At 42.1% G+C, this 27617-nt stretch overlaps 1 protein-coding gene and 1 long non-coding RNA gene across 2 annotated transcripts in view; both read right to left on the bottom strand.

The window, feature by feature from the left end:
* The window catches only part of Msl2 (MSL complex subunit 2), a 32751-nt gene extending 6476 nt beyond the window's left edge, over positions 1 to 26275 (bottom strand). Inside the window, exon 1 of the mRNA XM_006975126.4 lies at positions 25502 to 26275. Coding sequence (XP_006975188.1) covers positions 25502 to 25643 — 142 coding nt within the window. The 5' untranslated portion in view covers positions 25644 to 26275. The remainder of the gene's footprint in view (positions 1 to 25501) is intronic.
* On the bottom strand, positions 633 to 25495 carry LOC143274315 (uncharacterized). The gene is made up of 2 exons (XR_013052907.1): positions 4532 to 25495; positions 633 to 4204 (listed from the first exon to the last, which is right to left on the bottom strand). It is a non-coding gene; the product is annotated as an uncharacterized LOC143274315 (long non-coding RNA).
* Positions 26276 to 27617: the final 1342 nt, after the last annotated feature.

Genomic DNA, 27617 nt, shown 5'->3' with positions numbered 1-27617 from the left:
ATGTGAAAATGGCAAAATCACTTTAGAAAACAATTTCTTTTAAAAAGTTAAATAAAGGGGCTGGAGGGATGGCTCAGTGGTTAGAGAGTTCTGGCTGCTCTTCCAGAGGACTGGAGTTTGATTTCTGGTCCCCATATGGCTGCTCACAACCTGTCTCTTAACTCCAGTCCCAAAGCAGTCCCAAAGGCTCTGACATCCTCTTTCAATCTCTTCAGGAACCAGGCATGCATGTGGTGGTGCACATGCAAGCAAAACACTCATACACAGAAAATAACATTTTTTAATTTAAAAAGAATATTCTTGGCTCAATCTAAGGACACACATATAAATCCTTTTTTTTTTTTTTCTCTTAAGTGCATATACAATCCTGAGCAACAGGGACACATTCTGAGAAATTTATCAATAGACTGTATCATTACATAAACACAATGTAAACTACAGTAATAAATAAGCCAATCTCTCAATATGTCCTCTTGACACAATTCAAAACATGGTAAAAAACAATATATATATATATATATATATATATATATATATATATATATATATAAATAACATTGCTGCTAGTGTCAACACACTAACTGTATTACAGTAAACTTTTTTAGAACAAGTACTCTAAGGCAGACATGGAAGGGCATGTGTGTGAATATGTGTGTGAATGCTCAAGTGTGTGTGTGTGTGTGTGTGTGTGTGTGTGTGTGTGTATGCGCACACGCACACCTGTAATCTCAGCATTCAGAGAGCAGAAGTTGGAGTTTAAGGACCACCAAGCTACATTATATAAAGGGACATGGTCTTAAAAAAAAATTTGCCAAGAGCTAGGTAGGGTTCTTGCTCGTGCAGTTCACAAATCCAAACCCCAACACTAGAGAAAATACATACAGTATATATTAGTAAGACACCTATGTAAGTAACACAGTCATTTGTTCAGAAAGCACCAATACACCCAACTGAAGCACAGTCTTTTCGATTATCCATTCTAACAGTGGGATAGTTTAACACCCCCCCCCCAAAAAAAAAAAAAACTTTGATCGGAATACTAGGAAAGAAAAACTAAGGTGAGGAAGCTCACACACACACACACACACACACACACACACACACACACACACACACACAACTGACAAGTACTTCAAACACTTAAACAAATGTCAATGACTTTAAAAAAAATCTGACAGCACTGGATCTGGTAGTAATAACAATCATAAAATAAAACCTAGAATGGCAAAAACAGTACTAAACTAAAATGCAATGCAAATAATTCAGACATGACTACAACAAAGAGACCAGAGAATCTACTCTACAACAAAGAGACTAGAGAATCGACTCTCACGCCTTTAAATCCCAAAACTCAGGAGGCAGTGGCAGGTTTTTAAATAGACAGTATCTAAACAAGTGTCTCCTCAACTCCATTCCCTTATTCCTTTGGAATCTTTACTAGGTCTCAGACCCCCAAAAAATTGGATACGCATGCACAGACACAAACTGGTGCACACAATCTTCTGGCAATTGTGAATCTTTTCCTTTTTAAAATGCATACATCAGTATCACCCAAAGTTTAAAACTGCTTTCCACGATCTTCAAGAATCTGCCTAGACAGCTATTGACTTTAGTCTTTATCTCCAATTCAAATCTCCTGAACTTCAGACTCAATGAATCTCTCTTCAGGGGTAATTCAAGCTTAACATATAGAACTACATTTGTCTTTCCTAACCCTACCTGTAGTGGGTAGCCGTTCCAGCTCTGACCTGGAAATACCACCCCCTTTGAGGCTTCGGTAACTGTCACGCCTACAAGGCGGAGACGAGAGAGGACCCCTGAAGACCCGAGATGCGGACGAGCAAAGTTCTCCAGAGAACACCGGCGGACTGTGCTACACCTTTCCCTGACCCTGTAACCTATCCCTTCACTTGTTAGTTACCCCCACAAAATAAACCTCCCTTTTAACTAGGTGGAGTTGCCTTAATATTTTAACCAATACCTGCCTTCTATTAATCTTCTGCCTCCAGCCCTTATTCTCTTGGATGAATACTGACACCATCTTTCACTTTTGAAAGCATCCAGATCGTTCATCTCTAGTCCACTTCCTATCAGTGCCCCTGTCTGTAGCTCCTAAAATCTGCTCATCCATCCTCTAAATTTTACCCATTTCACTACTAATGGGTTGCTTCTCACTTTGAAAACTAAATGTTTTTCCACTTATCTCCCTTCCCTCCACTTCATCCAATCCAATCAATTCATCTGCTATTCTGCCAATGAGTTTATTGTTGTAAAACATAAACCTAACTACAGGCTTATCCTTTGAAAATTCTTCCAACTGCCTTTAAAATCCAAAACCCATTCTCCTACCACCCCCAAAATACTGCATCACTAAGAAAGACTCTATAATCCAACTCTCACCCACACTAACCGTCAGAAACATGTCATGATTACCGTGTGTGTGTGTGTGTGTGTGTGTGTGTGTGTGTGTGTGTGTGTGTGTGTTCTTCCTACAATGTTTTCCTTCAACTCAAATATGACCTCCACAGGAAGCCTTCCACACTCCTCTACCCTCAATTTGTTCCCCTAGTACAACTAACAGCTATTGCATTATACTCCCACTGCTCACTAGGCCTTGGTCAAAGGCCAGAAATTTTTTTTTACACTTTCTATCATTGTTGGCAATAGGCTGGCATCTAATATGCAAGCAATGGCAGAATCACAAAACATAAGGACTGTGACTGAGTGACCATGGAAATCAATAGTTCCTGTGGCCTCATTTTAATCAAAATGGATTTTCATAGATTATATGGCCAGGTACTAGCAATAAAAAGCTGAGTCTACAGACTCCCAACCTAGTGTTTTCTTTCATCTATGTCCTCCCCTCTATTTTCCAATAGGCTGTCCTCAAACTCACATGGTAACAAAGCATGAAACTTCAAATCTCTGATTTTTTCTTTCTTTTTTTCTTTTGGTTTTTCAAGACAGGGTTTCTATGTGTAGCTTTGTGCCTTTCCTGGAACTCACTCTGTAGCCCAGGCTGGCCTCGAACTCACAGAGATCTGCCTACCTCTGCCTCCCGAGTGCTGGGATTAAAGGCGTGCACCACCACCGTCCAGCTCAAATCTCTTATATTCTTGGGCCCACCTCTCAAGCACTGGGACTGCAGGCGTTGCCACTATGCCTGGTTTAAAAAGTGCTGGGGAGTCACCCCCAAAGCTACTTCATGTATGCTAAGAAAGCATTTTTACCATCTGAGCTGCACTCCCAGCCCATTAACCTAGTGTTACTTCTGCTTATTCAAACCCATCTCTACTTCTACCACTGTCTGTGGCATTCATTGAGACAATCTTAGCTTATTTCCACATTTATCATCAATAATGATGTGATTACTAAAAGTGAAACACAGAGAGAATGAATAATCAACTACTAGATGTATGGCCTTTACCGGGAGAGAGAACCAGAGTATTAGCCCTAACTGGATAGTGACTGTAGAAGAATGGAATGAGAAGATGGAGTCTCAACATCAGGTATATGAGTGGCAGTTTGGCCTCGGGTCTTACAAACTGGGGCTGCAGGGTCCTGCTTGGACTCTGTATGGCCCCAATTTCTGAAACTAACCTGAAATGTTTTATATTGGCATATGTGGTGGTGTGGATAAGAATAACAACTCCCATACATTTGAATGCTTAGCCATCAGGCAGCAGCACAACTTGACAAGGATGGGAAGGTGGCCTTGTTGGAGGAAATCTGTCATCGGGGTGGGCTTTGAGGTTTCAAAATCCCAAGCCAGGCTCAGTGTCAGTCTCTCTTTGCCTATGGATCAGGATGTAACTCTTGGCTATTTCTCCAACACCATGTTGACCAGCTGCCATGCTCCCCGACATGATGGTAATGGACTAAACCCATGGAAACTGTAAGCAAGCCCCCAATTAAATACTTGCTTTAAAAGGTGCCTCAGTCATTGTGTTGGTATTAAAGAAACTGGCCCCCCTAAGGAGTGGCACTATTAGAAGGTGTTTGTTGGAGTAGGTATGGCCTTGTGGGAGGAAGTGTCACTGTGGGGGTGGGCTTTGAGGTCTCCTTTGCTCAAGCTTCTCTCAGTATGAAATAGTTGCTTCTACTGCCTACAGATCAGGAAACATGGAACTCTCAGCTCCTTTTCCAGCACCATGTCTGCCTGTATGCCTCCACTGCTACCCACCATGAAAATAATGAACTAAACCTGTAGTGGGTAGCCATTCCAGCTTGGATCTGGAAGTTCCAACCCCCATTGAGACTCTGGCAACTGTCACGCCTACGAGGTGGGGCGAGGGGAGGCGCCTGGAGACTCGAGAGCTGGATGGGCCAGCGCTCTCTCTGTGTGCTCTCTCTGTGCCGGGATGCTGAACGGTGAAGGTGGACTGTGCAGAGACCCAGAGAACACCGCTGGACTGCGATACACCTTCCCCAGACCCTGCGACCTACCTTTCACTTAATTTGTGAGTTACACCATTAAATAAATATCCTTTTAACTACGTGGAGTGGCCAAAATAATTTCTCCAATATAAACCTCTGAACTGTAAGCAGGCCCCCAATTAAACATTTCCCAAGAGTTGTCGTGGTCATGACATCTCTTCACAGTATAGAACAATGACTAAGACAGCACAAATGCTGGGAAGCAGTGTTACTTTCTCTGTAAAAGAGCCCAACAAGGAAAGGCTCAACCTCCACACTGGAAACCTTTACTGAAACTGCTTGTGTATAATGTATGGCATGTGCTGTGGATGACTGATTGATAAATAAAACTCTGATTGGCCAGTAGCCAGGCAGGAAGGATAGAGTAGGCGGGACAAGAAAGAGAAGAATTCTGGGAGGTGGAAGGTTGAGGCAGAGAGACACTACCAGCAGCCGCCATGACAAGCGAAATGTAAAGTACCGGTAAGCCACAAGCCACATGGGAACTTACAGACTAATAGAAATGGGTTAATTTAAGATATAAGAATAGCTAGCAAGAAGCCTGAGCCATTAGGCCAAAAAGTTTAAATAATATATAAGCGTCTGTGTGTTTATAAGTGGGCTGTCGGACTGCCGGGACTTGGCGGGACCCGGAGAGAGAAACTCCAGCTACAGGTATGTTTACCATAAATGATAGTATTTCAGATAGCCTTGATTATATACAAAATTGATTTATAAAACATGATCATTTATAAAATGTTCTAGCAGCAGCAATAAACCAAAACTGATAAATCTAAACAGGCCTTGAAGTTAAACCCTAATCCTCTTGAGGTGTTAGAATAATATACAACACTGAATCTTATTCATAACCCACTCAGCCTAGATTCAGATTCTAGTCACATAAAGCCATGGATTGCAGACTGAAAGAAACCAGGCATTGTGGCTCACACCTATAATCTCAGCACCTGGGAGACTGAGACAGAAAGTAGTGTGTTTGAGGCTAGCCTAGGCTACAGAAACCAATTGGGTCTCAGTAAATAAATAAACAACCAAGTCTCATGGGACACATTTGTAATCCCAACACTTGTGAGGCTAAATAAGGCAGGATCTGGAATTTGAGGCCAGGCTGAACTACATAGCAAGACCCTGTCTCAATCAACCATCCAATGAATGTTGACAAAATATATTTCTCCCAATAGTGATCTAAATATCTCTATTTTTTTTTCCTTTTTCAAGTGAAGAATTAACTGCTTAGGCTATCTTCATTTAATAAAGCATATCTCCTAGTTGCACACAATTGTCCCCTGCACTTAGGGAGGCAAGAGGATTGCAAGCCTATATACATTTAGATCCCTTTTGGAAAACAAACAAAAACACTTTTTTTCCTTCTGTATCACTTGTGTAAATAATTCCTGTGGCCTAGCTACATGCCATGCTCTATACTAGAGCCCACCACCTATCATTTAAGGTAGTATTTTCTGGAGTTGGACAGATGGCTCAGCACTTAAAGAGTACTGAATAATCTTACAGAGGAGCTGGCTGAGTTCAATTCCCAACACCCAACACCCACACAGCACCTCACAACTATCTGTAACTCCAGTTCCAGAGAATCCAACAGCCTCACATAGAGGTCAAATACCAATAAACATAAAATAAAAATAAATCATTTTTTAAAAAAAGAATCTTCTGAACTTTTTTTAAAACTATCTTTGAATTATAGAATCAAAAGCACACCTCCAAACTAAAGATGTAGAAAGTTTCAAAATGGTAACTAGAGTATCTTCCTTCTTTTAAAAAGATTTTTTTTTTCTAGCCAGGCAGTGGTGGTGCATGCTGCTGTGGGATGTTCTGTATGTTAAGTGTGTTGCTCTGATTGCTTAATAAATAAAACACTGATTGGCCAGTGGCCAGGCAGGAAGTATAGGCGGGATAAGGAGAGAGGAGAATTCTGGGAAGTGGAAGGCTGAGTCAGAGAGATGCTGCCAGCAGCCGCCATGACAAGCAAGATGTAAGGTACCGGTAAGCCATTAGTCTATTATAGACTAATAGATATGGGTTAATTTAAGATATAAGAACAGTTAAGAAGAAGCCTGCTATGGCCATACAGTTTGTAAGTAATATAAGTCTCCATTTGTTTACTTGGTTGGGTCTGACTGGCTGCAGGACTGGCGGGTAAGAGAGATTTGTCCTGACTGTTGGCCAGACAGGACCAGAAAAATTATAGCTACAGCACGCCTTTAATCCTAGCACTCGGAAGGCAGAGGTAGGTGGATTTCTGAGTTCAAACTAGACTGGCCTATAGAACATATTCCAGGATAGCCAGGTCTACACAGAGAAACCTTGTCTCAGAAAACCAATTAAGCAAAATGATTGAATGAATATAGATAATAAATGAAATATGTCTCTGTGTGTGTCTGTGTGTGTATGTGAGAGTAAGAGTGAGAGTGAGAGAGAGAGAGAATGAGAATGTGTGTGTGTGTGTGTGTGTGTGTGTGTGTGTATGTGCGCGTGTGTGCGTGTGTGTGTGTCCCCGTCCATCTATCCGTGTACAGAGGCCAGAAAGAGGGTTATCAGATCTCTGGAACCTGGAGTTACAGGCAGTTATGAGAAGCCCAATGTGAGTGCTGAGAACCAAGCTCAGGTTCTCTGGAAGAGCAGTATTTGCTCTTAACTGCCAAGCCATCTCCCTAGCACAGGACATCATCTTGCTAAATATGTACTAAGAACCACTAAGAAAAAAATGACTACACAATAAAAAGATCTGTGTATTATGGCAAATGAGAACAAATAAATTAACTGTTCTTCAATAATTAAAATGGTTATCTTTACAAGTTTATTTTCATTCTAACAAAACTGTGCTTAATACAGATTTTTTGGCAGGCATATGTTGAATTCTAATCCTCTTAAAATGTCATTCATGAGGCAAAATATATGACTGTGGAGCCGCCATATCAAGAATAAAGGAGATCAAGGAGATGACTCCAGGAAAAATTCTAGCCCCATGAAGCTCAAAGTGAGTCTGGTGGCCTGTATTACAGGCAGACAAGGGACTACCCATGGCATACTAGACTAACTAGAACTGGCAAACTATGGATACAGCAATACCCTGCCCTCAGTAAATAATGTGAAGAGCCATCTGGCCTTCACAAAATCTGCATAAATATGTACTCACACACACACATGCATTCATACTGCACACACAGTTGCCAATAAAATTGAAATTATGAAGATATAATTAGGCTGGGTATGATGGTGTACACCACCTTTGATCCCAGCAATAGGGAAGCAGAGGCAGGTGGATGGATCTCTGCAAGTTTGAGGCCAGCCTGGTCTACATAAAGAGTTTCAGGACAGCCAGGAGTATGTAGAGATACCCTGTCCAAAATTAATTAAATAATCAATCAATCAATTAAAAGAAAAAACTAAAGCCAGGTATGCTAGCACGCACCTTTAACTCAGCACTCCAGAGGCAGCAGGAGACACATCTGAGTTGAGGCCACCCTGGTCTACAGAGAGTTCTAGAACAACCAGGGCTACACAAAGAAACCCCATCTCAAAAAATAAACTCAGCTAAGAAAAAAATTAATATGAGACCAGAGAATCCACCTAAAATAAAATTTTATTCTTGACATTACCAAGGCCAGGTCTGTTTTTAAATTTCTGATTAAGCAGCATTTGGAATCTGTTAAACTTATACCCATCAAGTTTATTTTAATGGTTTACCACAAGGCAAAGAAATGCCTCAAAACACTAAATAAAAACTAGTAATAAAACTAAGGTTTTTAGAAATTATTAGACCTCTAAATCAAATAAACAAGCAGCGATGCTCAGAATAGCATTAACCCCTTTAGATATTCCTAACTACAACCCTGTAACCTATTTTCTTTATAGCATCTAACACAATTATAATATTAAGAGAACAGACTTTTAAAATAAGGAAAGGAGACGATACTAAAATCGGTGAGTATTTTAATCACCTGATCAAGTTGGGGGGAGCGTTGAACCTGTGATTCTCCTCCAATGGGTGGGCTCTACAAAACCAGACTCAGAGTCATTTTGCTTATTTTAGTTTTTTTTGTTGTTGATGTTGTTATTTTAGTTTTGCTTTTCTCTTGAGAAGGGGTCTGGCTGATCTTCAATCTGAAGCTATACCCATGTTTCTGCCTACTGTACACTACCACATTCAGCTCCAAGTTATTATTTTAAGTTCACTATCATCATTTTAACTGGGTACTACTATATTGAGACCAGTGATAGCTACACACATGCCAATTTGACAAGGGATTATGGACTAAGAAAAAGAACAGTTCAACATTATAATTTTGCTTGCTACTAAAGCCAAATTGTTTATTGAACATCTGAATGTCAAACCTCAAAGTTTAACTAAAACTATGACAAAATACTTCCTGATATTCAAGGTGGTAAGTCAAAAGTTTATAAGGTAAGTCTCAACAGGCAATTAATAGTATGTATTTTTTAAACACCACAGATTATTAAGTGGATGATTTATAACTACAAAAGCCCTCAGATTCATAAACGGGTCATGCTTCATTTCACAATCTAGCAAAAATTAAAGGAGACTGCCAGATATCATTTATCTTAATAACAAATGGAACTTCTATAATGTTTGTAGATACAGAGCACTTTTGTAATATTTCATCATTTTCATATTTTAGCAAAGCAATGATCCTTGTTCATTTAATTACTGACAATAAGACAATATACACTAGTCCATTGTGCACAATTAAACTGATCCACAGCTGAACAATCACTTATTAAATTTAGAACCATATTTCATAAGCTGTTGTTCCACTGAACCAGGAGGTCTGCTTTACTACCCTCTCTCATTTGTCTAAGACCGTGTCTCACTATGAAGCTCTGGCTGGCCTGGACTCGGAGATTAAAGATGTGTTACACCCTGAACTTACTGCCCTCCCTTAAATACAATAGCATCTGTAAAATAAAATCATTATACTTGTGAAGAAATTTGGCTAACACAGCACTGCTTCAATTTACTGGTACATATATCATTTTTAAGGTGCAACTATTAACCTCACACAAACAGTATTCCAACACAGCACTGCTGTCATCCATCATATAAGCATCTGCCATACTCCAGATCTGACTTAGGATCTAGGGATGTGGCCCCAGTACGTGCATTTTTACAAAAGGTCCCCCAAATTCTAATAAGCAACAAATTCAGAAACCATTCATGGCATAACCTTTTGTTTTGTTCTTTACATAGAAGCCATCTTTCACAGTAACAAGAATTCTTGGAGATCTTTCTGATCAAGTCACCATAGAAATATAGAAAATGGGGGCTGGAGAGATGGCTCTGAGGTTAAGAGCACTGACTGCTCTTCCAGAGGTCCTGAGTTCAATTCCCAGCAACCACATGGTGGCTCACAACCACCTGTAATGAGATCTGGTGCCCTCTTCTGGCCTGCAGTCTTATATGCTGTATACATAATAAATAAATAAATCTTTAAAAAAAATTAAAAATTGAAATAAAAATTAAAAAATATATATAGAAAATGATAAGATTAAATGCTTTTTAAGAAAAAAAAAACTAGTCAGTATATGCAAGGCTGAATATAAAATTCAGTGACCAAACATCCAAATTGTGACTTTCCTCTAACAAGAATATTGTTTTACTTAAATTATGCTTGTAAAAATACATGGTGGTAAAGGGGCTGGCAGAAGGTTCAACATTTTAGAAGCACTTGTTCCTGCAGAGGACCTGGATTTAGTTCCCAGCCCTCAAAATAACAGCTTACAACCGTCTAGAGCACCAGGTACACAAGCAGTGCACATACATACATGCAGGCAAATATGTATACTCAAGTCATACACAATTTTAAAATAAACATTGTTTTTTAACATTGGAGATGACTCAGTGAGTAAGAGAGCTTGCCACACAAGCATAAAGATCTGAGTTCAGATCCCCAGCAAACACATTTTAAAAAAATAAAAATGGGAGGTTACAAGGGTAGAGGGTGGACATGGAAGGACTAGGAAATGAGTGGGGTTGGGGTGCATGTTGTGAAATTGACAAAACATCAATAAAAAATTTATGGGAAGGAAAAAAGTATACCACAATAAATCTCTAACTCCAGCATTAAGGGACAGAAGGATCATTGGAACTGGCCAGCTAGCCTAACCAAAAGTTAGCAAACTCCCACAACCAAAGAGAAACCTGTCTCAAGAGATTTTGGTTAAGAACAATAAAAGAGAATAATATACAAAGGCCTCCAACTTGGGCTACATAGTGAATGATACTATCTCTATAGGTTTTTTAAAAAAGACAGAAAATAAGAGCCAAGAATAGTTGCACACACTTAAAATCCCATAACACAGGAGGGATCAGGTATTTAGGGCCAGCTTCAGTTAAATGAGTTTGAAACTACTTTTTCATGGGAGTGGGGGGTAAATGCTTCAAGGTCAGAGTTTCTCTATGTTGACCTAGTTGTCCTAGTCTCTCTCTAGCCCAGGCTGGCCTCAAACTCACAAAGAGCCTAGATCCACCTGCCTCTGCCTCCCAAGTGCTGGGATTTAAGGCATGAGCCACCAATGCCAAGTGACAAATCTTGTTTATAAATTCATCAATTCTTTTATAAACAGACTAAAATATATCATATAAAAATCATTTTATATTTGGAATTGTTTATACTAAAATTTTTACCATTTTGTTTTATTGCTATAGGCTTCAGATATATACCAAGCAGCACTTTTTCTCCTCTAAAAAAAAGCTTTATTAGAAATTCATTATGATTCTTATCAAAATTCCAATGACATTCTTCACGAAACTTTTTTTGGGGAGTTTTCAAGACAAAACTATTTTTAAAAGACCCCAACTAGCCAGAGGAACATTGGGGGGTGCCAGTATTATTATACTACAGAGCAACAGTAACAAAACAGCATAGTACTGTCCCAACAGATATACAAGCCAATGCAATAGAACAGAAAACTCAGAAATAAACTCATGCAGCTAGACACCTGGTTTCTTTTTTTTTTTCTTTTCTTTACAAAAGTGCCAAAATTTTACAGTTGGAAAAAAGTTCCTTCAACAAACGGGCCAGGGAAACTATGTAACCACGTATGGAATTGAGCTGTAGTCCATCTGCACAAAAGTCAGTTCAAAATGGACAAGTATCTCAACGTAAGACCTGAAACATCCATGTTTCTAGGAACTACACACTGGGAGAATAAACTTCAAGATACAGGCATGAGCAAGACCTTCTGGGGGAAAAAATGTCTTTAAAAGATCTGAAATTGCTGGAATTGACAAAAGTTTAAGAATATTTATAACAAAGTAAAAATTTTAAAAAAGGTCAAACTACCTAGAATATAGTAGTCAAACTCACCAGGTATACAGAAGCATAAAAACATGGCCCACAGTAAGTAGGAAAAAAACAATCTAAAACAAGCCTGGCGGTGGTGGCACACGCCTTTAATCCCAACACTCGGGAGGCAGAGGCAGGCAGATCTCTATGAGTTCGAGGCCAGCCTGGTCTACAGAGTGAGATCCAGGACAGGCACCAAAGCTACACAGAGAACTCCTGTCTCAAAACCACCACCACCACCACTACCCCCCCCAAAAAAAAATCTAGAGCAACAAATCCAGAAATGAAATACAACAGAATAGATGAGAACATTAGAGGAAAAAAAGACTATGTTCCAATGTTGGAAAATGCTTAATATACCTAATAATAGAATTCTGAAAGACCTGAAGCAAAAACAGTTAACACTCACTCCAAAGAGAAACAGAAACACAGAGTAACAGATTTCAATATCATACTTGGCAAAACCAAAGGGTGATCAGTAAAGGCACAGAAGATCTGAACACTATAAACCACATTTGGGAAGATGTCTTAACTGACCACAAAAACACAGTGTTCTCTGGCTGACAGATAAGATCGACAAGCCATTGTTTTTCTTATCCAAGTAACAAGGATTCACAAAATAATTCCAGTTCCAACATTAGAAATGTTATGATCTAGTGTGGAAAGCACAAGAGCTTTTCTACATCCTTCATTCTTCTGGATTACAAACCCAACTACTTCCAAGGTCAGTGGGCGAGGTAAGGGGGGACATGCAGGTATGGTGTGCTGACAAAAGCTGAGTGTGATTAAGGACAACAAGTGAGGACATACTCCTACTGTCAAAGAGAAGGGCCTTTAGACTTTAGCCAATGATGCTTTAACATGAGAAAATGCTACTGTTGCAGGGTCTAAAAGCTTTCCAGAAAGCTCCTACAATGCTGATTTTTATGTGAACTACACATTTTGAAATAATGACCAACAAAACATTACTTTTTTGACCAATAAGAATGCCAAATTCATAACCAAATTTCTGTTGTCTCAGTTGCCCAGGCTAGTCCTGAACGCTTATGTTCAAATGACCTTTCTGTCTTAGCCTCCCAAGCAGCAATTGAGTCTGAAAGCACACATCACCACACCTCAACAGATTTCTGATTTGTTTGTCTGTTTTCATAGTGTCTCACAACACAGTCAAATTTGAAATCTCCTGCCTCAGCCTCTGCAGAGCTTTGATTAAGCACATACAAACTCAGAACAGGCTTCAAATTTCAGTTCTAATAAACTTCATTTTATAATAAAACAGAAAACTGTAAATGCTTTCTACAGGCCACTAGAGCAAATCATCTCATGCAGTCATACATGACAGTACTTGGACACAAAAATCTTCACTTAGAGCTACTACAATAGTAACTCAAAGATACTTCCTGTCTCAGAAAAAAACAAAAATCTGCCTGCCAATAGTCAAAGGGCAAATCTTAACCAAAGGCTTTCTCTCAAAAAAAAAAAAAAAAAATCTGATAATATTTCCCTAAAGACCTATATGGACATTAAAACTCAATGATGCCAACAGTCCACACCAACAATTAACTATGAAGAAGACTCAGAAATTCATTAGATGGAATCATCAATCTGGTCTCTTCTAATTTTAAGAGTTCTGTATTATATATGGCCAGAATCCCAAACTTCTAAACCATGCATGTTTTACTTCAAGTGGTGTTCAGCAAGTTTTCTTGGGGGGGAGGGGAGATAAAGAAAGGCTTAGCAGTTAAGAGTGCTTGCTATTCTTGCAGATGACCATTTTGTTCCCAGCACCCTCTTCAAGAGGCACACAACCACCTCCAAGGGATCTGACTTCCCTTTCTGGCCTCCTCCGGTACCTACCACATGTATGTATATACACAGAGACAGAGAGGGGGAGGATAAAAATAAATCTTAAAAAATAATAATAATAATTAGACGCAGGCACTCAGGAGGCAGAGGCAGTTGAAACTCTTTAGTTTGTGGCTAGCCTGGTCTACTGAGTGAGTTCCAGGGCAGTCAGGGCTATGCAGAGAAACCTTGTCTCGGAAAATAGAGGAAGAAAAAAAAAAGCACCTTTTTAGACTATACACTGAACCTCCAACTTTTCTTTTTCCTGAGATAGGGTCTCACTATGCAGACCTGGCGACCTCTACCTCCTGAGTGCTGGGATTAAAGGTGTGTGCCATCATGCAAGGTTTACACTTCAGCTTAATTCCTAATCTTGGCTCCAGCACCCCCAAGCCATCAGACCTCTCTCAGCCTTTAGTAACATACTGCTCAAATCTCTAAGCAACTTGTTTTTGTCCTTCAAGGCAAGAGTTCCACATAGCCCAGGTTGGCTTCAAGCTCCTTAGTTAGCTGAGGATGGCCTTGAATGTCCTTCTGATTTCTCTGGGTGCTGGAGTTACAGGCATGTACAACTGTGCTCCGTTTTATTGAGGACCAGGGATCAAATCAAAGTCTTCTCACATGCTAAGCAAGCACCCTCCAACTGAGCTACATATATCCCCACCTCAGTAACTGGTTTTATGAGATAGTCCACTATGTGGCCTAGGCTGGTCTCAAGCTCCTGGCCTCAAGTGATGACTCTCCTGTCTTGCAGCCTTCCCAGTAGCAGAGACAAGTGTGCACAACTGCATCTGGATCTCGGAATACTGTTAGTTAGGATGTCCTCACGGATTTAAAACCTAGTCTACCTAATGATTCCCCAAATTCAAAGACCTTCATTACTTCATTTCCAATACCAACTGAATTACCTTTGACCTCTTCTATTTTTCCCATGATATATATTAAACTACCAGACTTCATCAATTCTTCAACAGAACTCAGTACAACTTGTTTATCAAGTAAATGCTATAGGAAAGTGCTATGATAATGTTTATAATATTCTTCTCGTTTACCCCACTCACAGGATAAGCACAACCAAGCCAAATTGTAATCACTCGTTCTGAAGAGTTAAAATGTTATGCATATAATGTAATTTCCTTCACATTACTGGATGTTCTTTTTTTTCCTTTTTCTGCTACTCCCTCTGTGGAGCTCTAAAATGGGTACATCTGTCATCCTTTCCTGACTGAATCTCTCCCTAAACATAAACAACTCCAAGCCCAAATTAACCTTTTCTGAAACAGAATTTCAGTAACTAGTTCCAAATATTTTTCTCAAACGCAAATGATCTGAAAATCTTTCTCTCCTTCAAGATGGATGAAAAATAAGGTCCTGCAAACAGATTATTCCAATTCCACAGATCTAATGTGCTTATTCAGACTCTGAATTTTAACAAATTAGTAGGCGACTGAGATTCAGATGGTCTATACAGCACATGGTGAGTGGGGAAGTGGGTAGGTCTAGTAGCAATGCAGGTTCCTCAACCTAACATCAAGGCTTCTCAAAAGGTCCCTATGTAACAGGCGATACATTCAGGAAATCCTTTCCCAAAGGCAATTTCATCTTGTACAATATACGTAAGTAGTATAATTACATTAGACTAACTTTTAAAATACTAGACAGGAAAACTATAGACTTTTTTAAATTAGTTTTAATGCTCCTGAAATTTAAAAAAAAAAAAAAAAGGTATACCAAATTACAAAAGAAAATAATCTCCAAAGAACGGAGGGGGGGGGAGTGGAGCTGAAGAGATAGCTCAGCATTAAGAACACTGAGAACACTGGCTGCTTTCAGAGAACCAGGGTTTGATTCCCAGTACCTACATGGCAGCTCACAAGCATCTGTATTTCCAGCTCCAGAGGATCCAGCACCTTCTTTTGCCTCCAAGAGCACACAGACATGCATGCAGACGAAACACTCAAACACATCAAAAATGGAATAATTTCTTTTAATTTTTAAAGAATTATTCTGAGATCAGAAACAGCAGCTGGGGGGGGGGGGGCACATGCCTTTAATCCTAGCACTGAGGAGGTAGAGGCAGGTCGATTTCTATGAGTTGGAGGCCAGCCTAGTCTACAGAGTGAATTCCAGGACAGCCAGGTCTACAGAGAAACCTTGTCTCAAAAAACCAAAAGGGGAAAAAAAAAAAAAAAAGGAAAGGAAAGGAAAGAGCAGTTGTACTTAAGCCCAGGGGGGTGGGAAGACACTAGTAAACCCAACAACACTGCTTTAACACCTACTAGGTTTACCTCAGCTTGAGCCCGAAGAATTATACAGAAACATTATTTTGAGGGGGAAAAACTTTTATGGCGGGGCTGGAGAGATGGCTCAGAGGTTAAGAAAGCTCTTCCAGAGGTCGTGAGTTCAATTCCTAGCAACCACATGGTGGCTCACAACCATCTATAATGAGATCTGGTGCCCTCTTCTGGTGTGCAGGGATACATGCAGGCAGTACATTGTACACATAATAAATTAATATCTTTAGATTAAGAGAGAGAGAGAGAGCTGCCCTGAATCCGTTTCTTGTCTCCCCCCCCCCCAAAAAAAACTTCTATGCCTACTTTCTCAAATTTTTACATATATAAAAATATTAAGCTAAAAGTTTTCTGTTGGGGGCTGGAGAAGTGGCTCAGCAGTTAAGTTCTTGCAGAGGACCCTGATTTGATTCCTAGCACTCACATGGCAGCTCAACAAGGTCCATAACTCCAATCCAGGGAATCAATGCCCTCTTCTGACCTCTTACCTGTGCAGATATACCTGTGAGTGAAACACTCATACATGTTAAATAAATAAATCTTTTTTAAAAAATGTTAAATTTTCTGTCTTGACACTTCAAGTTTGGTATGGCAAACCAGCTTTTATACAAATTCTTATCCAATAATTTATTGCTTACTTAATGTCTTCTCCATAACACTGGGCAATACATGGGGCTGTGGCCCTGAGTCTTACTCACCTTTCTATCTCAGCATCTAAAACATCACAAATTATCAAAGATACAATGAGTGAAATAATACTTTCTATATAAAAATGACAGATTCTCCAAACATGATATACACAACAGCCAATGTTTATGAAGAAATGCTCAATTTCATAAAGCATCAGAGATGCAAACTAAAACCACCATGAGTTACCTTACAGCCCATATGATGGCTACTATAATAAACCCAGAAAAAATAATGTTGAATACAAAAAAAAAAATAGAACCCATGAATACTGGTAATGAGATTATAAAACAACACATGCATAGAGGTTCATCAAAAAAAATTGACAAAAAGCCTTTAATCCCAGCACTCGGGAGGCAGAGCCAGGTGGATCTCTGTGAGTTCGAGGCCAGCCTGGGCTACCAAGTGAGTTCCAGGAAAGGCGCAAAGCTACACAGAGAAACCCTGTCTTGAAAAACCAAAAAAAAAAAAAAAAAGACAAAAAAATAAAAATATTCATTAATTTAAAAAACAACTAATAAGTCACAAAGGACAAACTTAATACAAGCTATAATTTTAAAAAGCAGTGGAGCTGGGCATGCTGGCACTTGCCTTTTAATCCCAGGACTCTGGAGGCAAAGGCAGGCTGATCTCTTAAGTTTGAGGACAGCGAAGGCTACACAGAGAAACCCTGTCTAGAAAAAAATAATAATAATCAGTCTCAAAAAAAAATAATAATAATCAGTCTCACTCACATCAAGGTATAATTTAGTTCTCCCTTATTCTTGGAGCCTATGTTCCAAGATTTTAGTAAATGCCAGAAAACAGTCCAGTATCCTAAATAATTTTTTTCTAGAAATGCAAACCAATAATTGTAACATACCATAATAGAAGGTAGGAATGTACACTCACCCTCTCTCTCCCACGCATGTGTGCGCGCCCTTCTAAAATTCTATTACCAGTAGAAGAATGTATGCTTAGTATCCATAAGGCCCTGTTACTCAACTCCAGCATTAGTGGAACATGGTGGCATATGCTTAAGTCCCAGCACTTGGAAAGTAAAGGAAGCAGATTTCTGTGAATTCCAGGCCAGTCTGGTCTGTACATAGCACTTCCAAGCCAGTCAGTGCTACACAGTGAGACTCTTGTCTCAAGAATGAATAAACAATTTTTAAAAACATCATTAAAGGGGCTAGAAGAGATAGTTCAGAGGTTAAGAGCACTTTCTTCCAGAGATCCTGAGTTCAATTCCCAGCAACCACATGGTGGCTCACAACCATCTATAATGAGATCTGGTGCCCTCTTCTGGTGTGCAGGCAGAACACTGCATAATAAACAAACAAGTAAATGAATGAATGATTTAAAAAACACCACTAAAGAACCACCTTGTTTTCCACTCTAAGATGAAGTCTTTCACCTTTTCACTTAAAGGAAATACTTTCTAGTGCTTTTCTTGGGAAAACCCAACTTGTTTAATAATCAAGACCATTAAGTACTACAGGGTTGGTAGCTATGCAAAGTGAATACTCTGGACAAAAGGTCTATCCAGAATAGGAAAAGAGTGGGACAGCAGCCGGGTCGTGGTGGAGCACACCTTTAATCCCAGCACTGGGAAGGCAGAGGCAAGCGAATCTCTGTGAATTCAAGACCAGCCTGGTTTAGAGGACAGGACCGCCAGAGTACACAGGGAAACCCTGTCTCGACAAACAGCAAACAAACAAAAAGAGATAGCACAAAGACCAATTTAATGCTTGGTTTTGTTTTGTTTTGTTTTGTTTTGTTTTTCAGAAATTTCCTTTGATATTTTTAGGCTGTGGCTGACTACAGGTAACTGAAATTGTGGAAAGCACAACTACAAATGGGGAAGAACTAATACTTGAGGTATTTATAGACCTTTGTTCATAATAACACTGTTTGAAACAGCCAAGAGGCAGAAGCAACCCAATGCCCATCTATGGAAGAACGGATAAACAAACACATACACACAACAGAATTATTCCTCAGCCTTAAAAGGGAAATGTCATGTGCCACGACTTAGAGGAACCTAAGGACATGATGCCAAGTAAAATAAGCTCGACACAAAAAAAAAGACAATATAATCCATTTATATGTAGCATAGTCATATTCACCCACACAGGGCTAGCAAGATGGCTTGGTGAGCAAGTCAAGGCACTTATTGCCAAGCCTGAGGACCTGAGTTTGATTCCTAGGCCCCACATGGCGGAAGGAGAGAACCAACTCCCGCACGTGTATACACATAAATACATATACAAACTAAGTGTTCAATTTTGTATTTTATAAAAGTAAAGAAGAACTGGGGGGATGAATCACTCAGTGGAGTGCCTCTGTGAAAACATGAGCTGAGTTTATTCTCCAGAACTCACATAAAAAGCTGGCCCACCTACATCTCAGGGCTGGAGAGGTAGACAAAGGTCCTTTGGTCTTACTGCCCAGCCAACCAGCCTAGCTGAGGGGGAGCAGGGGAGGGAGACAGGGAGGGAGACGGAGAGAGAGAGAGAGATTTATTCCCTTTTTGTGGTGCTGAAGAATCAAACCCAGGGATTTGCCCATGCTAAGTAAGCATTCTAACACAGAGCAACATCCCAGGTCCATGGATTTTTGTTGTTTGTTAAGTCTATGTAGCCTAGGCTATTCTCCAACTCTGAATCCTCCTGTTTCCACTTCCCAAATACTGGGATTACAGTCATGTGCCACCAGACTCAAAGAGAATAACACACTAATTATCAAAAGAACTCATGTTTAAGAAAAGAATAAATACAAAACGTTAATATAATATAATTAAATTATTCAGATGGCCTTTAATTTAGCTTCTTTCTAAAAAATAAATTATAAAACAAGTCACTCATGGTTATATATTCAAAATACACATCAGGAGACCCCTGATATTTATAAATTAGTTTGCTCTGACACAAAGCAAAGTATTTCTGCCCAAAGAGAACTCTAGACCTGAAAGAGATCACCATCATCATTCCTCTACTAAACCCAATGTGAGTCCACCATGGCTTTTTACAAACAATGGGAAAATAAGCAAAATCAAAGTAATCCTTCATAAAGCTAAACCTGTTCACTTTCACAGGTGTTATTCATTCTCAGAGCACATCCTCCCTATGTTAATGATGCTGGAAAGGTCTCTTTTCATTCAACAAACACCTTTTGATAGTTGTCAAATACAGAGGTCCAAGGGTAACTAAATCAAGGAAGACTCCCACCATCAGGGAGCCGCCCACCCACCGCACACTCTAATAGCAGGCTAAGAAAAGCTGGCAAGTGTTCAGGCTGTGAGCCGGCTCAAGAGGCACTGACAACCGCACATGGGTTTGGCAACTTCAATTCAATCCTCCAGACCCACATCAAGATGGAGAACCAACTCCACCAAGCTGTCCTCTGACCCCATGGACATGCATCATGCACTCACTCACACTAATAAACAGTTTTTTAAAGGCCTTAATACAAAAACAAAAACCAATGGTCACTATGTCAGACCATGTCAGTGGAAAATATTAGTCTCCACTCTAGGCCCTTACTGTTTAATAAGAATTGACACCTAAAAGGTAAGCCCAAACCACTTTGTTTCTAGACTCATAAAAATACAAGGACAGTATCTGTGCGCCAGAGCAGAAATTTGACCATAATATTTTATAGGGCTACAAATATCTCCCACAATAATTTGACTAATTTGACTGTTTATCAAACTTTACAAAACCTAAAATCCAGCATACTGGATCGATTCTCAGAAAAAAAGAACCACAACTAGCTGATACAGCCAACCAAACCCTTAAAATAAGACCTTAGAACACCCACTTAAAAACAGTATTCAGTACTGTCCTAGCCACTTCCTGTGATCTGGAAAGAACAGTAATTCTCTTTAAATATACAAAGCAACTAGAAAAGAAATGGTGTCATTGCTAACTAACACTTCAAAGAAAAATGATCATAAAATATGTAATCCGGTGAATATTCCACACTTAACACCCATACATATAAAAAAATAAATAAATAAAATCTCAAAAAAATTATAAACGGGATATCAAGCACCTAGTATGTACCAGCCCAAGACTTTCAGTAGATTTGTTCTTGTTCTTAAAAGGTTTTCAAGCCAAGGCTAAAGAGATAGCTAAGCAGACGACAACACTCACATAGCAGCTCATAGCCATCTGTAACTTCAGTGGCAAGAGATCCAGCAGCACATTCTGGGCTCCAAGGGCACATACTAGGTATACACACATGTATGCAAGCAAAACCCTAACACACATAAAGTAATTTTTTTAATGTGAGTTTTTAAAGCCACTAGAGCTAAGCAGGGTAGCACATGCCTTTAATCCCAGTACTCTAGAGGAAGAGGCAGGCCTGGTCTACAAAGAAATTCCAGGCCAGCTAGCTAGAGCTACATAGTGAGATCCTCTCTTCCTCTCTTCCGCGCGCGCTCTCTCTCTCTCTCTCTCTCTCTCTCTCTCTCTCTCTCTCTCTCTCAAAAAAGAAAGCAAGAGGAACACCCACCATAGGAGTTGGAGAGATAGCTCTCCAGTTACAAACACCTGCTACTCGTGGAAGAAACTGGGGTTCAGTTCCCAGAACACACTATTATTACAGTTCTATAGGATCCGATGCACTCTTCTGACCTCCTAGGGCACCTGCACACCCCTGGTGAACATACACACACTCAGGCACATACAGATAAAATAAAAAAACAAGTCTTAAAAAAATAAACCCACATGGACATAACTCAAATTTAAGGGGGAAAAAAACAGATAAAGGAAACTAAAGCAAATTTTAAAGCAACTTGTGTACCACAGTTCAGTAGTGTAGGGTTTGAATGAAAATGGGCCCCCACAGGTTTGTAGGGAGTGGTATTATTTGAAAAGATAAGGACATGAAGCCTTTGTTGGAGAAATTGTACCACTGGGGGTGAGCTTTGAGGTTTCAGAAGCTCAAGCCAGGCTCAGTGTTCTGTTGCCTCCCAATCAAGAGGTAGAACACTCAGTTACTTCTCCAGCACCATGTCTGTCTTCAAGACCACCATGCTTCCCATCATGACAATAACGTACTAAACCTCTGAACCTGTAAGCCAATCCCAGTTAAATGTTTCCCTTCATAAGAATTGCTATAGTCATGATGTCTCTTCACAGCAATAGAAACTCAGCCAGGCAGGCCTCTAATCCCAAGTAGAGGCAGGCGGATCTCTGAGTTCGAGGCCAGCCTGGTCTACAGAGTTAGTTCCAGGACAGGCTCCAAAGCTACACAGAGAATGGGGGGGGGGGGGGGGGCACCACAGAAATGCTACATTACTGGGCAGGAAAGAGTGAAAGGAGAAGCACAAAAATGTCTAATAAACAGTATTTTCTCTAAGGACTTTCTTATATACACCAGGAAACTAAGATGATTATAAAAACTGCATTGAAAGGAATGATAAAATACCATAACTACTAGAACAAAGGGTTACAGAGGTTTAGAAGACAAAGAGAACTTTTCACTGGCCTGAGCAAGGGAAAATTCACCGAAGAAAGGGAATGAATTTTGGGACCGTTACAGAAAATGAGCATTACCTTAAAGCAAAAGAAACTAGGAAAGCCAGGCCCTAGTGGTGCAGAACTGTGGTGCTAGGTATTAAGAAGGCTGAGAAGGCAGTCACTAGTTCAAGGCCAGCTAGTCAACAACACATCCTATGTTCAAGCCCCAGAAAGTGGGGAATAAATGGAAGAGAAGAGAAAAAATATATAAAAACCATGTTTGTGAAGGTAAAAACATCTATTTGGCCAGAATAGAACAAGTGTTGGAGGGAGCCTGACCACAAAACAGAGAAAGGGACAGTCAGACATCAGAGGACCTGTTGAGATTAAACATCCTATTAACAGCACCAAAACAAAATTAAACCCGACCTTTACATATTTACCACTTTCATGAAATAAAACTGCACTTGCATTCTATTAATGAGTTTATGCTTTTGAGGTAAGAAAAAAGAAGTACAGGATCGTAACCTGGTACAAAGATGAATAATGCTGGAGCTGAAGTCAAATCATCTTCTCTTTCTCTAGATAATCATGGGCTTGTGGGAGTTGGGAAAAAAAACCTAGACGTCCCTATTACTGAAATGTTACTAAAGGCAGCCCAATTATAAGTAGAACCCACAAATCTTTTCCATAAGATGAAAAGAGAAGGCGGCATGAACCAAAGAGAATAATCACCAAGTTCCAGTCATAATCTCGATTGTGCTGCCAAGACTGAGTATTAAGCAAGACTACAGCTAACTGTTAGGCTTTTCTTAGATGAAACTTTGGGACTGGAGAGATGGCTCAGCAGTTAAGAGCACTGATTGCTCTTCCAGAGGACCCAGGTCTGACTCCCATCACCCACATGGCAGCTCACAACTGTCAGTAACCCCATTCCCAGAGGACAGACACCCTCTTCTGGCCTCTTCAGGCACAGCACACATGTGGTGCATATCCATACACACAGACAAAACATCGATACACATAAAAATAATCTTTTTAATGTAGCTTTATATTTAATGTGTCTTTTAAGTCTATGTTTAAATTATTAAGTCCATGGGTAATTAGACCACCACTACCATGAAGCTACTTTAAATAATTTAAAACCCACCTGGCTTGGTGGCACACACCAGGAATCCTTGCTCTCAGAAGGCTGAGGCAGGAGGTTCTCCAGTTTTGAGGCCAGATCTTGTCTCAGAAAAATAAAATAAGAAATGTAGTTCATCAGTAGAATGCTTATCTAGCATGTTGAAAGCCCTGGGTTCTACACTTTAAAATGCAAAAAATAAGAATCTGAAGTTCCAAACTCCTAAGCACCATTCAAAAATCACCACTTCCCAGCAGAGTTTAAGATCCGCCATCTAGGAAATGGCTCAGTAGTTAAAAGCACTGACTGCTCTTTCAGAGGTCCTGAGTTCAATTCTCAGCAACTACATGGTGGGTGGCTCACAACCATCTGTAATGAGATACGGCGCCCTCTTCTGGTCAGCAGTCATGCATGCAGACAGAACACTATACATAATAAATAAATCTTTAAAAAAAAGTCGAGTTTATGCTTCTTAAAAAAAAAAAAAAAAGATCCACCCATTTAGTAAAGAGGGGAGGGGGAGCTACCATATTTTCAGGTGTTAGCTGATAACGGCTTCACAGTATAGCTGTTTCTGCAGGATACTATGACTATGTAGCTACCCTACTGATCTCTTTCCGCTACTTTACCACTGCAACAAATCTATCTACTCTCCTCAAAAACAACGCGGGGACGAGTGTCAGCGGAGTGTAGGTCGGAGCAGCCCCTCAGTCTTAGCGCTCTCTATAAAGTAAACTCAGAGGCAGAGAGTGCTTCCATAGGCCCCAAGTTTGAGAGTCAGCACCACCGAAAATTAAAAGTGAGACTGCAGAAGAGAGTACCATTAAACCAAGCAAATTCTCTGTACACTTTCCTTGGTTCTATTTCATCTGAAAGCCAAATGAGAATCTAGCCCTAAGCCCTCATTTTACCCAGCAAGACACTGCCGCCTCAAGCAGTCAAGCGATCTGCCCTAAGTGACTAATAAAGTATTCCGTCTGCACTCCTCATAGCAGTGCTAAACCACTCGGTTGCTTAAATCTCACTTCATGAGATTAAGTACCTGACAGCGAAAATCCAATCTTCACTCTTTCTGTACCCCTCAGTGACCTGCCCTGAGCTATACAAAAAATGTTGGATGATCTTGAATATCGGTTCTACGCTTCAGCCATTACTATCGAAACATGACTCTTCCCCACTTCAAGTGCCTCCACTCTTAAATTCTGAACAAGTGGATTAACAAAACCTCAGAAAGTACATTAAGTGGAGTGCATCCTCAGTACCTTGCTTGTTACCCTTTTATTTGTATTAAACATTTCCTGCTGTGTGTGTGTCTTTGCTTTTTTTTTTAATTGGTGGAAGATTTATACGACCTCAAGAGTGACCAAGGATAATCGTTCTGGTTTTTTAAGTGTCAACTACTTAGTTATTATATATGCCCAGTTAACATAAATGATCGGCTCTTTAAATACGTTCCAATTAGACAATATTGTTTTCTCTCATCTCTTACAAATAACTCTTAAAGTAACCAACAGGGGTTAATACCCTTTGAACAAAAAAACATCTAAAAATAATTCTCTGAAACCAGGTATGGTTGTGCCTGCCTGAAATACCAGCATTCAAAAGACAGAGACACGAGAATCACAAGTTCGAAGTTGGCCTAAGCTACATAGTGAGACCCTGTCTTTCAATTAAAAAAAAAAAAAGGCAAATCTGTCACCCCACTTGATGTTAAAACTACAGAAAAAACTAATCTGCAAAAATCCCAACCAAAGAGTACCACCAGCTTCATTAGGTCACTAACCTTCAAGCCATTTGTTGTAGAAGGGGGAGGGGGCGCCTGAGGTCTCTGGCTGGAGGTGCATTAAGATTATACCATCCACCCTCAGCAGAACAATTTAAGGAGAGCAAAAATGTCCCATGTATATGTCTTAACAATGTTTGACCACATTTAATCACAGCGGTATTTAATCAGTTCCTGCAGCAAAGGCTTAAAAAAAGAAACGGCAGCATGCTGCTGGTATCTGAATCCAATTTAAAACATCACCACTACATGTGTGAAGCTGTCAAAGAATTTTTTTAAACTATATTTAAAAAATAAAACACCACCAGAGAGATGGGTCAAGACGAATTAAACCGTTGTGAACGTTAAAGCCGCTGTACCAAGTGGCTGGAAAAGGTTCTCCGCCTTTCTGAAACGCCGGGCGAAAGTCCCTGGGCGAGTTTCAAAACTAATGACCGTATACTACTGCACAGTGCCACCGCTTAAACTGAACCACCGAGCCAGGCGACCGTTCACGTTACTACAGCCAAAGGGCCTTAGAAAACAAGCCGGGAAAGGGGAACAATAAAGAAGCGTCTCACCGCAAACACAGCAAGAGAGGGACTGTCGGAAGTAAGGCAAGAGCCTGTTAATCTCTGTAAACGCCTTGGGGTCTCCGGGGTCGTAGTTGAGCACTAGGCGGCTCGCGGAAATGTAGAGAGCAGTAGCATTCACGGGGTTCATTGCAGACACTTCGACACCAATGGCTCTCGGTTGAAAAGAAATTCCGGATCCAAGTTTGTAAGCAGCCAGGGAACAATGGCGAATTTACAACAATTCGGAAGAAATCGGAGCAGAACCACTGGCCAAAGCAGCAACCAAAATCCGTGCAAGTTTGTGAAGCTGAAGCAATCCTCCCACACATGGGGCCTTGCCGCCCCTCCTCCGTCCCTGAGACTTGCAGACCGAAGAGAGAGAGAGAGAGAGAAAGCGAGAGACCAGCGTTCGAGTTCGTCCAAGACGGCCGCGGCTTGGGTGCTCCGGCCGGGATCGGCGCTCGGTCTAGCCCCGCGGCTCGGTGGGCGGCCTGCGTTCGAGCAGCATGTCCAGCCGCGGAGGCACCTCCGGATGGAGCTGGCGCGCACGGGAACGGGGCCGGTGGGGTCCAGGCGGGGCACTCTTCTTCTCTCCGGCCGCGGGGCCCTTACTCCATCGCAGCGCCGGCGCGGAGGCAGCGGGGCGACGGGGACTACCGCGCAGGCGTCGGCTTCCCGGGTCTAGTGCCAGCAGCCGCGGCGGCGGAGGTTGCTGCTGCTGCTGCTGCTGCTGCTGCTGCGGCGGGCGCGCGCCGCTGCCGTTCTCGCCATGCCGGACGCGGGGCCCACGCTGCGCCTGGCGCGGCGGGCGGGAGGCCCCCGCCCGAAAGGGAGGCCCGGGAGGAAGTGCGCGCGGGCCCCGGCGGCGGGAGGGGGCGGGGAACAGGCCCGGCAGGCGGCAGCAGCAGCGGCGGCGGCGGCGGCGGCGGCGCCCCTGGCTCCTCAGCCGCACACTCGGGGTCACCAGCGCAAGCGCCGCCCCCTCACAGCCCGGCCATCTTTTCAGCACGGCACCGACGACTCCTCCAAGCGCGACTGCCACCGCCGCCGCCGCCGCCGCCTGCCCAGCCGCGGCGTTAGGCGAGCTCACCCCGCCAGGCCGCCACCGCCGCCGCCGCCGCCGCCCAGCGCGCACGACGAGGCCCGCTGGAGGCCCCTCCCTCGCGCCTGGCCGCCCTCACCCGGACTTCACGCGCCGCTCTAGCTCGGTGGGACCGGGGCTGCCCCGGCCGTGGTGGATGGTGCGGCGCTTCAGGCCCGCCCGCTAACGACGACCGTTACCCCAACGGGCAAAGACACTGTCATCCCCGAGACTCCCCCGCCGCCGTCGTCGCTAGCCCTCGCACGCATGCGCACAGCGCGCTCTCACACACCGCCACCCCCCCTCCCGCCCTTCCTTTCCCTCCGCTTCCCTTTTCCCCTGCTTCTCCTCTAAAAGCCCCCTCCACGCCCTCCCGGAGCTACCGGCGCTCGCCGGGCGCATGCGCAACCCCCCCACCCGACCCTACCGCCTTTCGCCCTTACGCGTGCGCTTTGACCGCCCACCCAGAAAAACCGGATAAACACATTAGCCCGCTCACGCCAGCCCCGCCCTGCCCCGCCGCCAGCCCACCCTGAGCGCCACTGCGCATGTCTGGCTCTCCACTTACGGCTCCTGGGGACGGAGCATGCTCAGTGCGAGCCGCAGGCTCTCACCGCCCTTCCCCCCTGCGCTCTCCAATTCCCTCTCCCAGGCTGTGTGTGGGTTGTGGTGAACTGGGGAGCCGGCACGGGCGTCCTCTCGCGTGGGCTGTCCCCGTCGCGCCGTGTGGCGGCCGGGTGGGCCTGGGGTCCCAGCGCGGCCTCCCCACGCTCCGCTGACCGCGGTGGGAGGAAGCAGCCTAGCACGGCCGCCAGCCCCGCCTCGCCACCTTCCTCCCTCCCGGAACCCAGCGCGTGGCCGCCGTGGGTAGCGGCTGGCCAAGTTGGAAAGCCACTCCTTTAGGTCCTCAGGGAGACTGCCCTGGTGCGTGGACACACCTCGTGCTGTATGGTCTTGGTCTGTAGAGTCTGAAACAATCCGAATCCTTCGTTGTGCTGCACTTTAAAAAAAAAAAAAAAAAAAAAAAAGGCTTTTGCCTTT

This window comes from Peromyscus maniculatus, chromosome 7, assembly GCF_049852395.1.
Source record: "Peromyscus maniculatus bairdii isolate BWxNUB_F1_BW_parent chromosome 7, HU_Pman_BW_mat_3.1, whole genome shotgun sequence".
NCBI classification, from domain to species: domain Eukaryota; kingdom Metazoa; phylum Chordata; class Mammalia; order Rodentia; family Cricetidae; genus Peromyscus; species Peromyscus maniculatus.
The sequence above is the reverse complement of the archived record's forward strand: the minus strand, read 5'-3'. Positions and strand labels throughout refer to the sequence as shown.